Raw genomic sequence first — 13,073 nt, forward strand, 5'->3', positions numbered from 1 at the left:
GGCACGCACAGGCGAGAAAAGGCAGCGTGCCAGCTGCCAGTGTCAATACGCGGCGATCAGGGAGAGAGAGGGAGGGAGGGGACACTGACGCACGTTCACAAATGCAACCACTGACACACGAGAAGTACGAGACGTCCAAGGCCGATGCAGGGCACATACCAAGCAGTCACGCCGAGTGGAGTCGAGGCGCGAGGACCAGGGAGTCGGGCTTGACGCACTGCCGTTGCTGTTGAGGAGAAAAATAAAAATGCGCGCGCGTTGCATCAACCTGACACTTGTAATAGCCTCAATCACACACACGTGTATGTCAGATCACACACACGCTCAACTCAATCCCAAAGCTAATTTAGCCTATTTTTCCCACACATTGGATGTAGAAAAGCCACACTTGAAGGATGTGATGTGATGACTCAGGATGATGATGTTGCATGATGGTCACTCCAGTGATGACGAACAACTACGGGCGGCGGGGGCGCGCTCTTTAGGGCACTGATCACTGGCAACATGCATGCTCAATAGCCAGCGTTTGGGGGCGGCGGGGGCGGGGTTGCGGGTTGGATACATCCTCTCACTGTCTGGCTGTCTAAGTGTGTGATGGGAGACTTGGAGGTAACGGCTGCCATTTCTTCATCACAACCCGTCCACAGATTGGCTTGATGTAATCACGAGACAATCTAGATGGCTCTGTGTGTGTGTGGGGGGGGGGGGGAGGGTGGGTGCTCCTCCCCGCTCGCTGCTCTGGCCTTGCTGTGCTCTGCACCGGCCCTGTACCGGCGCAGCACCAGCTTGATAAGAAGTTGATTGCCCATCCGTTGTAGGGAATACGGTGGACGTCTCCCAGTGCCATGGTGGTCCTGTGTCCCATATTCAAGTGCGCTGTGTCCCATCCCACGAGCAGCTGGACTTAAGGCATCTCGCTTCAACCGCAGATGCATGGCCAAGGCCAAACCTCGCACAATGGCATGACAGTCACATCTGCACCCAATGACTCAACTAGCCCGATTAACAGGAACAGGCGTAAAAATGCCCGCCCTCCGATCTCATCATGACTCTTAGCCGTATTTGATCACCTCGCACGGGGTACCATCTGGATAATGGCCATAAAAGTCACAATAGCTTGCCATGTCTTGTTGGGCCAAGGCCTCAAACAACTTTAACCCTGAGTTTGCGCAAGCGAGCACGGGTCAGAAACCACCCGTGTTTGGTGTGCCTGGCTCAAAAGAAAAGAAAAAAAAAAAAAAAAAAAAAAAAAAAAAAAAAAAAAAAAGGCCGACTCACCTCGCGGCGGCATGGCCTCCCACAAATCGACCATAATCCCAGCCATGCGCGGGCCAGTGGGATTGGACAGCACGGTCGTCAGAGCTGGTCGCACCGCAACACCAAAGTGCTACCCGGCAGCCATCAAAAGAAGAAGGGGCACGGCAGCATGAGTGGTCGACGCCGACCTGTGAGGGATGCCGTTGTCCCACGTCTTTCTCTCTCTTTACCTACCATGTATGCGTTGAGGGGTTCGGCGTGGGTGTGGCGTAGGCTGCGCATGGCCGTGTTGTACGGTAATCGAAAGGCGGCCGCCAAAGACGCTCGCTCTTCCCCAGCTGATACGAAGCACAAATTGCAGTGCCACCGTGCACCATAAGAATGTTGTGAGGCAAGCATGTCGGCCAACTCCAGTGAGCCCCGTCAATGGACTCGCTGTACGCTCCCCAAGAATTCGTCCCATCCCGTGCACGCCCTCGTCGTACCAGAGTGGGCTTCCGACGTTGCAAACCATTCTTGGACAAACTGAAGCAGCCCAGGCCCTTCATCCGCAAGCAACGCTTCGTGTTCTTGGGCCAAACGCTACGCCACCCAGAAAAATCGAGATGTGAGCGGGGTCTGGTGGTATTCGCAACGGCAAAGTAGGCGCAAAGGTCGAAACCAGTGTGTGTGTTCGCCCATACTCACGCAAGCAAACGCGAGGGTCTGATCGTCGGCGCGCTCGTGGCGCCAGCGCGACGGTTTGGCTTTTGCTTCAACCGCTACAGGTGCAACCGTGTCCACCTCTTCCTGTCCTGGTTCTTCGTTACACTCGGGCGCGCCTGCTTCACCTGGACCCGGGGACGTGGCCTCGGCCTCACTCTCGGCCTCATCAATCACATCCACGGCGCTGCCCACGCTAAGACCAAGCTCTGAGGCAGTGGCAACCTCTGATTCGGAGACACCGGGCAGCGAGCCTTCTTCGCTAACGCTGTCCATGAGCCGAGAGAGCCGCTCAAGCCGGGTGCTCCGCTATCCACCAGAAACAACAAGTACGCCAATTGGGAACGAGAGCGAGCGAGAGTGAGGGGTGAAGGGCGAGGGGCGGTTGGGCGCGACGGCGCGTGGCGATGAAGCGACTACCCGCACCCGTGAGTCGCCGCTGCGACGGCGTGGCGCCGGGACCTCTGTGTCGGGATCGACCACGACTTGCAAAGGCACATGATCACTGGGTGCAAGGTCGTTGTTCTCGTAGTCCTCGGGCATCGGTGCCGGTGCCGCAGGGCCCTGCGGTGTGACAGCTGGTGTGACATGGCTGTTGAGAGCAGGGGCAAGAGAAAGGTGTGGCGCAGGCGAGTGCATTCACCCACCAGCATCAAGATTGATTTCAGCCGCCAGCTGCTGCAAGTCCTGCAGATCCACATTGATTTCGGGTTCTGGCTCGGGCTCGGGCTCGGGCTCTGACTCGGGCTCGGGTTCTGGCTCGGGCTCGGGCTTTGTACCAGGCTCTGACTCGGGTTGTTTTGAAGCGGCTTGGGGTTCTGATGGGTTGATGGATGTCGAAGGAGACGGCACCTTGAAGTCGGAAGGAACTGTTTTGGCCGACAGCGGCAATGTGGTTGTTTTGGAGGGGCGTTCGACCTCCTCAACGCGATGCGTGTCGAGAAAGTGGAGGTGGGGCAGGGTTCGGACGATGGTTGAGCGATAGACGGCACACTGCTCCTCTGAATGACCCAACATTTCGTGGCGGCTGCCGGGATTCATCATCAAGCTGAGGAATGAAAGTTGTGGGCACGCAGCTGCCAGCACCTCCTGTCAATGAGGACATGCACGCCCAAATTTTCAGAATGAGAGGAAGGAGAAAGAGAATGGCACTGGCACAAACAGCGTGGTGGAGTTGGAGGGGTACCGCAAGCTGCGCGTAGTCGGTGATGGCGTTGCGATTGAGGGATAAGGAGGTGCAGGTGGGCAGGGGCGGCAGTTTGGCATGACTGGTGATTTCGTTGTGGTCGAGCACCAAGTCCTAGCGGTGAGCAGCACCATCAACGCGTGTGAGGAGAACCAGCCCCTGTCGCAGTACGCAGGGCCAGTGGAACCCCTGATCGACTTGAAAATAAACAAGATGCCAGATTCCGGTTGGTGAATAGGGTCCTGGCGCGTGCGCACCTTGAGATTGGGGAACAGCGTCAGGAAGGCGAGATCATCGTCCGTCAACTCGCAGCCCGTCAAGTCCAGCCTGTGAGAGCATCCCTCTGGTGAGACCTAGGCCTTGGTCAAAGCCCACACCATGTAATGGTGACGACCCTGGGAGGGTGACTGACCCGTGCAGGTTCTCCAACGCCTCGGGTGCACAAGAACTCCACACATCCGCCGGCCAAGCGCTCACGGGCTCGTACGCACAGCTCAGCTACAAGACGCAGAAGCCGACCCAAGCCCCCAGTGAGTATGTCCACATCGTCACCACATCACCCCCACCCCCACCCCCGCTTTATACCATCACCCCGCTTCACATCACCCACACTCCACACCCTTCCCCAGGCTTACGCACCCGATCACGGCTCAGGCGACCGATCGCAAAGCCCTTCTCCTCCCTCGACTCAGTCATGACGCCCCGTCGTCGTTCGCCGACACAGAGAGAGAGAGAGAGCGCGCGCGCAGAAGAACGACAGAGAGACGGAGAGTTCCGGGTCGTTCAGCTGGTAAAATCAAGGTGTAGCACAACGTTGTTCAGAGATGTGAACCGATGTTAAAATGTCAGATCAATTATCGAGTTTGGCTGACAAATAAGAAGAAGCTGACAAATGTACAACAAGCATAGACGACTTTAACCGGGTTTTTTCTCCGTTCTTTGCCTGACTCAGTCTTGACAACAAAACTACAGCAAACTTTTGGCCCCATTGTCTCTTCCGATATTTCCATGTGATGCATGCTCTCTGCTTTTACCTCTGAAATACTGCTATGAAATATGAATACTCGGCCCCCCTCTCTACCAGCTGCACCCTTCTGATCATCATCTCTCAAGGCAAAAATTTTGATCTCTCTCTCTCTCACGCGCGCGCGCGCTGTCGCACTGTGCTGTCGCTGGTTGACGAGCAAACGCTGGGTGGTGGCGTCTGGGGCTTGATTGCTGTTGAGGCGCCTCGGTGGAGCACACAGGTGGACGGCCCTGGCACCACCGGTTGTTGTTGTTGGCGGGGTTGAAAACAGCGCGGCGGCACAGCAACATGCCAACCATCAAGGATGAGTTTGTACGGCGGCACGGGTTGGAATGGCCGCTCAACAACCAGCAGATTGGGGCCTGGGTCTTCATTGCCTACTTTGCCCTGATTCTCTTTGGTGGCTTGGCCCCCAACGTTGCCGTTCGCTGGCAAGCCTTGGCCTTTTTTGGACCCGGGATTCTCTTTGGCGTGCACGCCGTGACCTTGGCCGTCTGCACCTGCATGGACCCCGCGGATCCGGCCGTGCGCTACGACCTGGCTCGGCCCACCACAATTGACCGCAGCCAACGCAAACATGTGATTATGAACCAAGAGTGCTACTTTTGTCAGGTGCGCGTCAGCTCCACGGCCAAGCACTGCAGCGCTTGCAACAAGTGCGTGTCGGACTTTGACCATCATTGCCGCTGGATGAACAATTGCGTTGGTGGTCGCACCTACAAGCTCTTCTTCGTCAGCATCCTTGCCGGTGCCCTCGGGACCGCGGCCCTCTTTGCGCTGCTCTTTTACCTCCTCATCGCTCTCCACGCCTTCCGTGATTCCGATCATCTGCACCTCAGCCCTGATCGCCGAGGTTTGAACCCCTGCAGCTGACCCCAGGCTTTTCGACAAGGCCCAGCGCTGCCCCTGCATTCGAGCCCACGGTCTCACCGGCTGCGCTGCTTGCTTGTTCGTTTTTTTTTTCTTCCTTTTTTTTTGCTTTCTTCCTTGCCGGTTTCGCTCTGAATAGACTTGCAGGTCCTGGGCCACGATGTAACGGATGCCGGCATGACAGTTTTATTGGTTGTGACCATCATCTTGAACGGCCTCGCGGCCTTTATGCTCTGGCAGCTCTTGACCTTTCATATCATGCTCAGTACGTTGATCAAAGTTGCAAGCCAGCCTTTTCCGGTAGCCGGGCCACACTTTGTCCATCACGCACCAACCCCTTTGGTTGTTCTTCTTGTGGTCTCTTTTTTTTTTTTTTTCCTTTTGAGCTTTTGCGCGGGGCACAAGATGCTCACCTATGGCGACCACTCTGCATGTTTGTGCGACTCGGGCGGATCCGTGCACTCAAGTTTCCAACAAAATGTCGACGTTCGAGTTCATCAAGAAGCAACGGGCGGAGGAGGAGGCACGGTTGGCAGCCGAGGCCGAGGAGGAGGCCAATCCCAAAAATGCGGCTACTCCCAACACACGCTGCCGAGCGTTTCGTGATTGCTGCTCTGCCCGCTCCAATCGGGTGGGACCATCCGGTGGCAAGCCCATGGAGGCCGTCGAAGCTCAGCAAGCCCCGAGCCCGCCGTGAGTCTAGCCAACCCACCCCCCAGCGTGCCCGTGCTTGTATGACAGACCCTCATTCTCGTTTCGTGCTCTCTGGGGCAGACGCGTGCGGTTGGCTTGCTTTACCAACGGTATCCCCGAAAAACAGGATGCGCCTGGTGACAGCCTCGCCAACAGCCTAGCCTAGCCAGACAGGACCCACATCATTAGCTGACCATAGATGCCTTCATATTAGTATTGAAAATAATGGTAGCAGTCGTAGTAGTCGTAGTCATAGTGAATGAAAGTAGAAGCTGCAGAAGCAGAAGCTGCCCCTCAACCCCCCAAATCGTCCGGCACTTCTCCTTCTCATGCTCCCGCCGCCCACCGATATAAACGATCCATCAAACGTGATACCGAAAGCGCTCCATCTAAAGTCGCCGCCACCCGCCGACGTCACGAGCCATAGTAAGGTAGCAAAGTGTAACCATTTACACACTTGATCCTACACCGCGCCACCATACTCCTCCATTTTTGAATAAAAGTTTACATTACAAGACCATGGTCATCAACTAGTCTACAACAACTCCATTATGGACCACAACAACTTGATATGGGTTATTAGGCAAATAAGCTTTTAATATTAAATATCGACATTAAGTCTTATTCTGACTACATCAACTCCAGCAGAAAGTGCACGAAGCTTATCAGCACGTTGGGTAAGCTTGAAGTGGCATTTTCCTTCTTCGTCGCCCGCCCCCTATCAGCCCCCTTCCTGCCCGACACCAGCCCCTCGTCCCTCCTCCTCTCCCTCCCTCCCTTCCTCTTCCTCTTTCTCTCTGTCCGGGACGCTGATCGGAGTTGATTGTGTTGGTATGTGCATGGACGCTGTGGCTGGTTGATCTCGGGGTTCTCTTCTTGCTCGATTTCACGTCACGAACTGTTCTTGTGGTTTGATTGGACGTAGGCCTGCCAATCCGCCTTGAATCTTCAGGTAACGCCCCCCCCCCTTCCAGGGCTTGAGGACTGCTGCTTTTCTCCTCCGATGCTCATGCCACTTTGCTGGACCAACCGTTTTGGGGGTGCGATAGGATGACCAAATTGCGCGTGTGTATCATTGGCGCTGGCCCCTCGGGTCTGAGCGCGCTGATCGCCTTTGCCAAGCTGCAGGCTGCCGGTGAAGAGATTCCCGAACTCGTCTGCTACGACAAGCAGTCCGATTGGGGTGGTTTGTGGAACTATACCTGGCGCACGGGCCTCGATGAGCATGGCGAGCCCGTTCACGGCTCCATGTACCGCTACCTTTGGTCCAATGGTGAGGATGGTCACCACGCATGCTCGCCGCTGGCTCGATATGCCGGCCCGCACACCCGTTTCGATTGACGATGCAACGCCTCGTCTAGGTCCCAAGGAGTGCTTGGAGTTTGCCGATTACAGCTTTGATGAGCATTACGGCCAGCAGATTCCCTCCTTCCCGCCACGCGAGGTGCTGGCCGACTACGTCCTTGGACGCGCCAAGAAACACCAGATCCGCGACTACATTCGCTTTGCGCATGCCGTGCGCAACGTTGAGTTTGATGCCGAAACGGCAACCTTTGCCGTGACAGTGGAGGACCTGACAAGCCATACCCGCTCCACCTCGACCTTTGACCGTGTTATTTGTGCTGGCGGCCACTTTTCCACCCCCAACGCGCCCTACTTCCCGGGACTCGAGCGCTTTCCGGGTCGTGTGCTGCATGCTCACGACTTTCGCGATGCCCTCGAATTCAAGGATCGCCGTATCCTCATTGTTGGTGCCTCGTATTCGGCCGAGGACATTGGCCTCCAGTTGCACAAGTACGGCGCCCGCCAAGTCAGCATGAGCTACCGCACCGCTGCCCAGGGCTTTGCCTGGCCCGAAGGCATGGAGGAGATTCCCCTGCTGGAGAAGCTGGAGGGCAACACGGCCCACTTCCAAGGTGGTATCACTCGCGAAGTGGACGCTGTCATCCTCTGCACGGGCTACCAACACGTGTTCCCCTACCTGGCGGATAACCTCCGCCTGCGCACCACGAACCGCCTGTGTCCCCCGAACCTGTACAAGGGCGTCGTCTGGCACGACAACACTCAGCTCTACTACCTGGGCATGCAGGATCAATGGTACACCTTTACCATGTTTGACGCCCAGGCCTACCTCGCTCGCGATCTGATCATGGGCCGCCGCCAGCTGCCAGACGCCGAAGCCCGCGCCAAGGACATGGAAGTGTGGGCCAAGCGCGAAATCGCCGCGGAAACTGGTTACCAGCAGATTGACTACCAGACCGACTATGTCCGGGACCTCCTGGTCAAGTCCGACTATCCCACCTTTGACCTCGACGCCTGTGCCGACATGTTCAAGGCCTGGAAGGGCCACAAAAAGGAGTCCATCGTAGGCTACCGCGATCACGCCTTCAAGTCACCCGTCACTGGCACCATGGCCCCCGTGCACCACACCCCCTGGCTCCAAGCCATGGATGACAGCCTCACTTGCTTTATGGGCAAGTAAAGAACCATCAACTTTCGGAGGATTGTTGAACAATTGGAGTTGATTGGATTGCTTTTGCTTGATTGCTCTTGGGTCTCTCTCTGGCTGATCGTTGCTTTCCTACTCTGCACCGCCGCTTGACTGATTTTTTTTATTTTTTTTTCCCCTTGAGAAGTATCCGACGTTTCCCCGAGTACGCGCGAGGCTGCCGATCACATGGCCCTACAGTAGTGCTGCTCCCCTTTTGTTTGCAGTTGACACACCTATCCTCATCCATCACGCCCCAATCAACCGAAAACTGGCAAGTTGTCCACACACACACACACACACACACCCGACGTATGAACATGTAAATACCCCTCAGCAGCAGCAACATTGCCGCCGCCAAATTGGCAAAGTCGGAACTGACGCCTGAACGCCAAAACACACACACACACACACACACACACACACACACACACACACACACACACACACACACACACACACACACACACGAAAAAACCGTTTCAAACCGTTAAAGAATGATCATCTCTCTTCTCTTCTCTCTCTCTCTCTCTCTTTCTCTCACGTAGCTTCTCTGATTCAGTGTTGATGATAAGCTTGTCAGCATTTCAGCATGAACCTGCTTCTCTGACACAACCTCTGCACGGCTGCGTAGTGCCAGCGAACAAGCGATCATGGAGGCGACACGGCAGCGCTTCCGTTCGTTGCACGCGCTGGTGGACGATGCTTGGCTTCGTGCAGCGACGCAACAACACGTATGACCTGTCAGCGGCTGGGCATGAACCTCATCACCTCAAGATCGCACCGCTTTGGTGTCCGTGCATTCATGTCATCTTGTGTTTTTGGCAGCGAGCTTGGAACGACCTCTACGCAGCTTGGCTGAACACCGACTTGAGTGCATCCGTTCAGCAACACCCAGGCCCGGCCTGGTCTGCTGAATGGACCAGCTTGCCACACCCCGTGCTATTACAGGTCAACGCGTTGCTCGACGTGAGCCAAAGTGCCTACAGTCAGCTCGAAGAGGCCGAGCGCGTGGCTGAGCGCCGACGTGGTGTCGACACCACCTTGGACAGCGATGAGCCTGCACCCAGCATTTCAAACACCCGCGCCAATCGCATCCTCAAGATCAAAATGACTGATGGTCTTCACGAAATCAAGGGCGTCGAAATTAAGCCCCTGCCCCAGCTCCAGCCAGCTATGACTCCTGGCTGCAAGGTTTGTTGCGCTCGCACCCAGCCCAGAGCCCATCGTCACTGCCCATCATTCCCGGCCTCTCCCAAACATGCCCCTGTTCATGCCCCGCCAGTTGCAAGTGGCTGCAGGTACGCCAGTGGTGCGCAACCTCCTGCTTCTCGAACCGGGTAACACAAAAGTCCTGGGCGGACAAGTCCCCGCCCTCGAGCCTCAGTCAGGTCACTTGGCTGTGTTACGTGCTTGCTTCGGGTGCGTGGCCCGAACACAACTATCACTTGCATGGGTCGTGCGGGGATAACGCCCCTTTTTTTTTAATCTCTTTCGCTGTGTCACGCGGCTCGCCCTGCATTTCCTGGTTTTCCTTGCTCCAGGATTGAGCCAAGCGAGACAGGTGCAGAGCCCCCTGATACCCGCGTCCCCGCGTCAGCGGCCAATCTTTCGCATGACGATACCCCAGACGTCGTGCACGACCTGGATATTGATGCCCACCTTCAAATGGCTGAGGAAGCCTTTCACCAGAAACAGCAACACCAACACCAACAACAACAACAACAACAACAACACCAAAACCAACATCAAGGACAACAACAACAACAAAACCAACATCAAGGACAACAACAACAAAATTCGTCAAGGCACACGAAATCGGGGCGAGAAGCGACTGGTTTGCCATCGGCAGCGAATGCTACGCTACACGCTGCTTCAGCGACCCCTAAGAAAGCACGCCACCTGGTTCCCGTGGCCGAAGTGGGCCATAAGCGTCAGTGGTTTAAAGGCCGCCTCGCCGCCTTTGATGGCAACCTGGCTGCAGAACGTGAGGGCTGGCGCCTTGTCGCCCACTTTGCCTTGGATCAAGTGGATGGAGATTGCCGTGCCAGGCTCAGCAACGATATTCTTACCCGCATTATCGGGTTCACGGCTCCAGACTTTCGCCACCAACGACGTGCTGCCAAGACTGACCCAAGCCTCAAAGCACACCTCAAGTCTCGCCTCGAACATGCCAACGAAGAGCTTCTGGCCCTGGCTGGTCGGCTACGGCTTGAGGCACAGCCCGACGAAATTCCCATGCTCGTTGCATGGGTCCCAGAAAAGTCTTGATTGCTTGCGCTGTCACGCAACCCCCTTGCCTGTTTGGTTCACTCAGCCATGGTGCGCGTCGGCAGACCAGCGCTCGGTTTCTTAGCCAATCCGTTTCCGACGCTTGTTCAAATGAATCGATTCGTCAGCCACTGTACCTCAGTCATTGGTCATCAACGCCACCTATGAGCCCCTGAGTAGCCCTCATCGGCATCTGGGGCTATACAAGAAAACAACAACAGACCAGATCGTTTTTTATTGTATTCACATCAAGATCTGCCATCCTTGAGTGTGGGTATGTGCTTTGCTTGCCAGGTGCCCGGGGCTCGAATTTTACATCTGAGTGATTCAGGTTTCGCCGTCCTTTGATCATGTCTGATTCGTGTTCTTGCACGCCTGATGATGATGATGATGATGATGTTGAAGATGATGATGATGATGTGCGCTATTGCTGTCGGCCGCTGCTTACATACATCAGTGCCGAATGATGCCCCAGATGTAGACCACCAGGTTGAAGACAAGTCCGGGCCAAAGAAACCACGTACGGCCTGACCCACGATTGAGCACACATGACACGTGAGAGGAATCAAGCGCGAGCGGATTCGCCAGCTTCAGCCCTGGCGTCCCGACAGCCAAACGAACCAAAGACAGTGCCATAAGAGAAGAGGGTCACCAAGACCGCAATGCCAATATCCCAGAAATAGTGCTCAAGGCCAATCTGAAAGGCGCCCCGCTTGTCTACAAGGCAGACGCATGGTGGGAAAATGAGATGCTTCACACAAAATGCCCAGAGCCACGAAAAGACAAGCAGTTTGACGGGCAACAGGCACATACCTGGAAAATCCTTGCCCTCATAAAACTTGGCCAGCAGGCTGCAAGCGTGTGGGTGATTGTGAGTCAACGGCACCGGGGCTGCGGGGGGATGGGGGGCCATCAAGAACAGAGACAGGACATACTCATTCTTGGCCTCCCAACGATGACTGAGCCAGTCTCGGATCGCTTCCTCGCCCTGGAATGAAGATGTAGCACACCAGTGAGATGATGCAGCCCGGTGACCCACGACTCGGAGTTTGGATCAAGAATGAGGCCATCTTGCAGTAAATTTGTGCACAGACCTGCGGCACGGTGGACATGTCGATGCGGTCCACATGGCAAGCCACGCGGTGGTACTTTGGGTGAAGAATGCCGTGGATAGAGGGAGGTTCAGGATGCTGGCCGTTGGCATCCTTGTGATCGTAGGCGATTGTCAAATCATAAATGGCAGTGGCATCGCTGCGTAATTGCTCAATGCAGGCAATGAACCCCTGGATATGCCCACGCCGTGAGACTCATGCTGGGCAGCTTGAGACATTGGTTCGCGGAGGTGCATGTACAAACCTTGTAGCGCGGGGCCAACACGTGAGGGTACGTAGGAATATCTAAAATGTGGAGGACATTGGGAGGAGGTGCGCACGCATCAGAATGCTGGCAATGCAGCGGTGGGAACCGGGTGGTAATGTACAGGGGATACAGGCCCACGGAAACCAACCAGGACGGGAGGGGGGCTTGGGGTTGTGGGTTCGACGGGTGCCTTCAGGAAAGAGGCACATCCAGTAAGGCACGGGGCGTTCCTGCGTGAGTGCAAGGTTGCGCTCAATCGCCAGCTTGTCCGAGGCCCAGGAGCGCTTGAGGTACACAAAGCCGTGCTGCTTCCAGTAAGGTCCGAAAAGGGGCAGGTACTTGAGAGAATTTTTGAGGAGAAACTGCAAGTGCCCCAGGCGCGAGCCTTGGTGTGCGACCATGTCGATGATAAAGGCATCGGCTGTACACTGCATGGGGAAGCAGCGCAAAAGGACGCGGTAAATTGTGAGTCAACGCAGTTGAGCCGTCCGGGGCCGGCGGGGCTGGGCTGTGGGCGAACCCAGCGACAGAGATGTAGGGAGTCGATACCTGGTGGTTACAGATGAGGACGGCTTTCTCAGGCTGGGGTGCATCGCCATACATGACGGTCTAACCAAAGGCACGTAGAGGCAGCGGTTACAATGTGGTCAAGAGAAACGCAAGGATGACGCACGCACGGCAAGGATGAGGCGGGTGACAAGCACGAAGGAACTGGTGAAATGATGATGAGCCAGCAATCCATACCTCGGTGGCCCCAATGTCCTTGATAAACATGAGAACGATGCGCTGAAAGTGCTTGTACACCCACTCATCCAACCGATAGTACCACATACGATTGCCCAAGAAGCGAGTGAGTCCATCCAGGATGCCTGCGAGGAAATCGGCATCATGAGCCTGAGGTCGAGCTGTAGAGTAGCCTGGCTGTAGAGGAGCCGAGATGCATCCAGGCAAATAAATGTAGTGAAACGGACGTACCAACAAACAGGCCATACATGGGGAGCGGGAGGCTGGTGAGGATGTACCCCACCACGGCCAAAACCGTGAGTTCGACCATGGTGCCGAGAGAAGCGCCGATGCAATGCTGATGAGGGGACGAGTGAAGCAGATTCTGGGCTATGTGTGCGGCGTGGAGCGAGCACGAGATCCCACAACAGCCTGGCGCCTCGACCCAATGCCAGGCGGGGTACAGCAGGCGGACCACGCAGGAAGATCCTAGCAAG

General features: G+C 55.9%; 4 protein-coding genes across 4 annotated transcripts; 2 read left to right on the forward strand and 2 right to left on the reverse strand.

The window, feature by feature from the left end:
- Positions 1 to 1,052: 1,052 nt before the first annotated feature.
- Positions 1,053 to 3,841, reverse strand: MONBRDRAFT_28267 (uncharacterized protein; the record flags this gene model as incomplete). The annotated part of the gene is made up of 10 exons (XM_001748747.1): positions 1,053 to 1,159; positions 1,279 to 1,387; positions 1,492 to 1,595; positions 2,088 to 2,268; positions 2,386 to 2,537; positions 2,607 to 3,048; positions 3,146 to 3,259; positions 3,403 to 3,472; positions 3,558 to 3,643; positions 3,785 to 3,841. 10 exons carry the CDS (start codon positions 3,839 to 3,841, stop codon positions 1,053 to 1,055), a joined length of 1,422 nt encoding a protein of 473 aa, XP_001748799.1.
- A 619-nt stretch (positions 3,842 to 4,460) lies between these two features.
- MONBRDRAFT_28268 (uncharacterized protein) lies at positions 4,461 to 5,739 on the forward strand (the record flags this gene model as incomplete). Its single annotated transcript, XM_001748674.1, has 3 exons — positions 4,461 to 5,025; positions 5,182 to 5,307; positions 5,510 to 5,739. The coding sequence occupies 3 exons, from the start codon at positions 4,461 to 4,463 to the stop codon at positions 5,737 to 5,739; spliced, it is 921 nt and encodes a 306-aa protein (XP_001748726.1).
- A 1,046-nt stretch (positions 5,740 to 6,785) lies between these two features.
- MONBRDRAFT_28269 (uncharacterized protein) lies at positions 6,786 to 10,494 on the forward strand (the record flags this gene model as incomplete). Its single annotated transcript, XM_001748675.1, has 6 exons — positions 6,786 to 7,008; positions 7,097 to 8,213; positions 8,858 to 8,957; positions 9,175 to 9,417; positions 9,509 to 9,645; positions 9,768 to 10,494. The coding sequence occupies 6 exons, from the start codon at positions 6,786 to 6,788 to the stop codon at positions 10,492 to 10,494; spliced, it is 2,547 nt and encodes an 848-aa protein (XP_001748727.1).
- A 565-nt stretch (positions 10,495 to 11,059) lies between these two features.
- MONBRDRAFT_10933 (uncharacterized protein) lies at positions 11,060 to 12,907 on the reverse strand (the record flags this gene model as incomplete). Its single annotated transcript, XM_001748748.1, has 8 exons — positions 11,060 to 11,211; positions 11,308 to 11,482; positions 11,589 to 11,777; positions 11,851 to 11,891; positions 12,002 to 12,281; positions 12,403 to 12,462; positions 12,598 to 12,722; positions 12,829 to 12,907. 8 exons carry the CDS (start codon positions 12,905 to 12,907, stop codon positions 11,060 to 11,062), a joined length of 1,101 nt encoding a protein of 366 aa, XP_001748800.1.
- Positions 12,908 to 13,073: the final 166 nt, after the last annotated feature.

Source organism: Monosiga brevicollis, genomic scaffold (assembly GCF_000002865.3).
Source record: "Monosiga brevicollis MX1 MONBRscaffold_25 genomic scaffold, whole genome shotgun sequence".
NCBI lineage: Eukaryota > Choanoflagellata > Craspedida > Salpingoecidae > Monosiga > Monosiga brevicollis.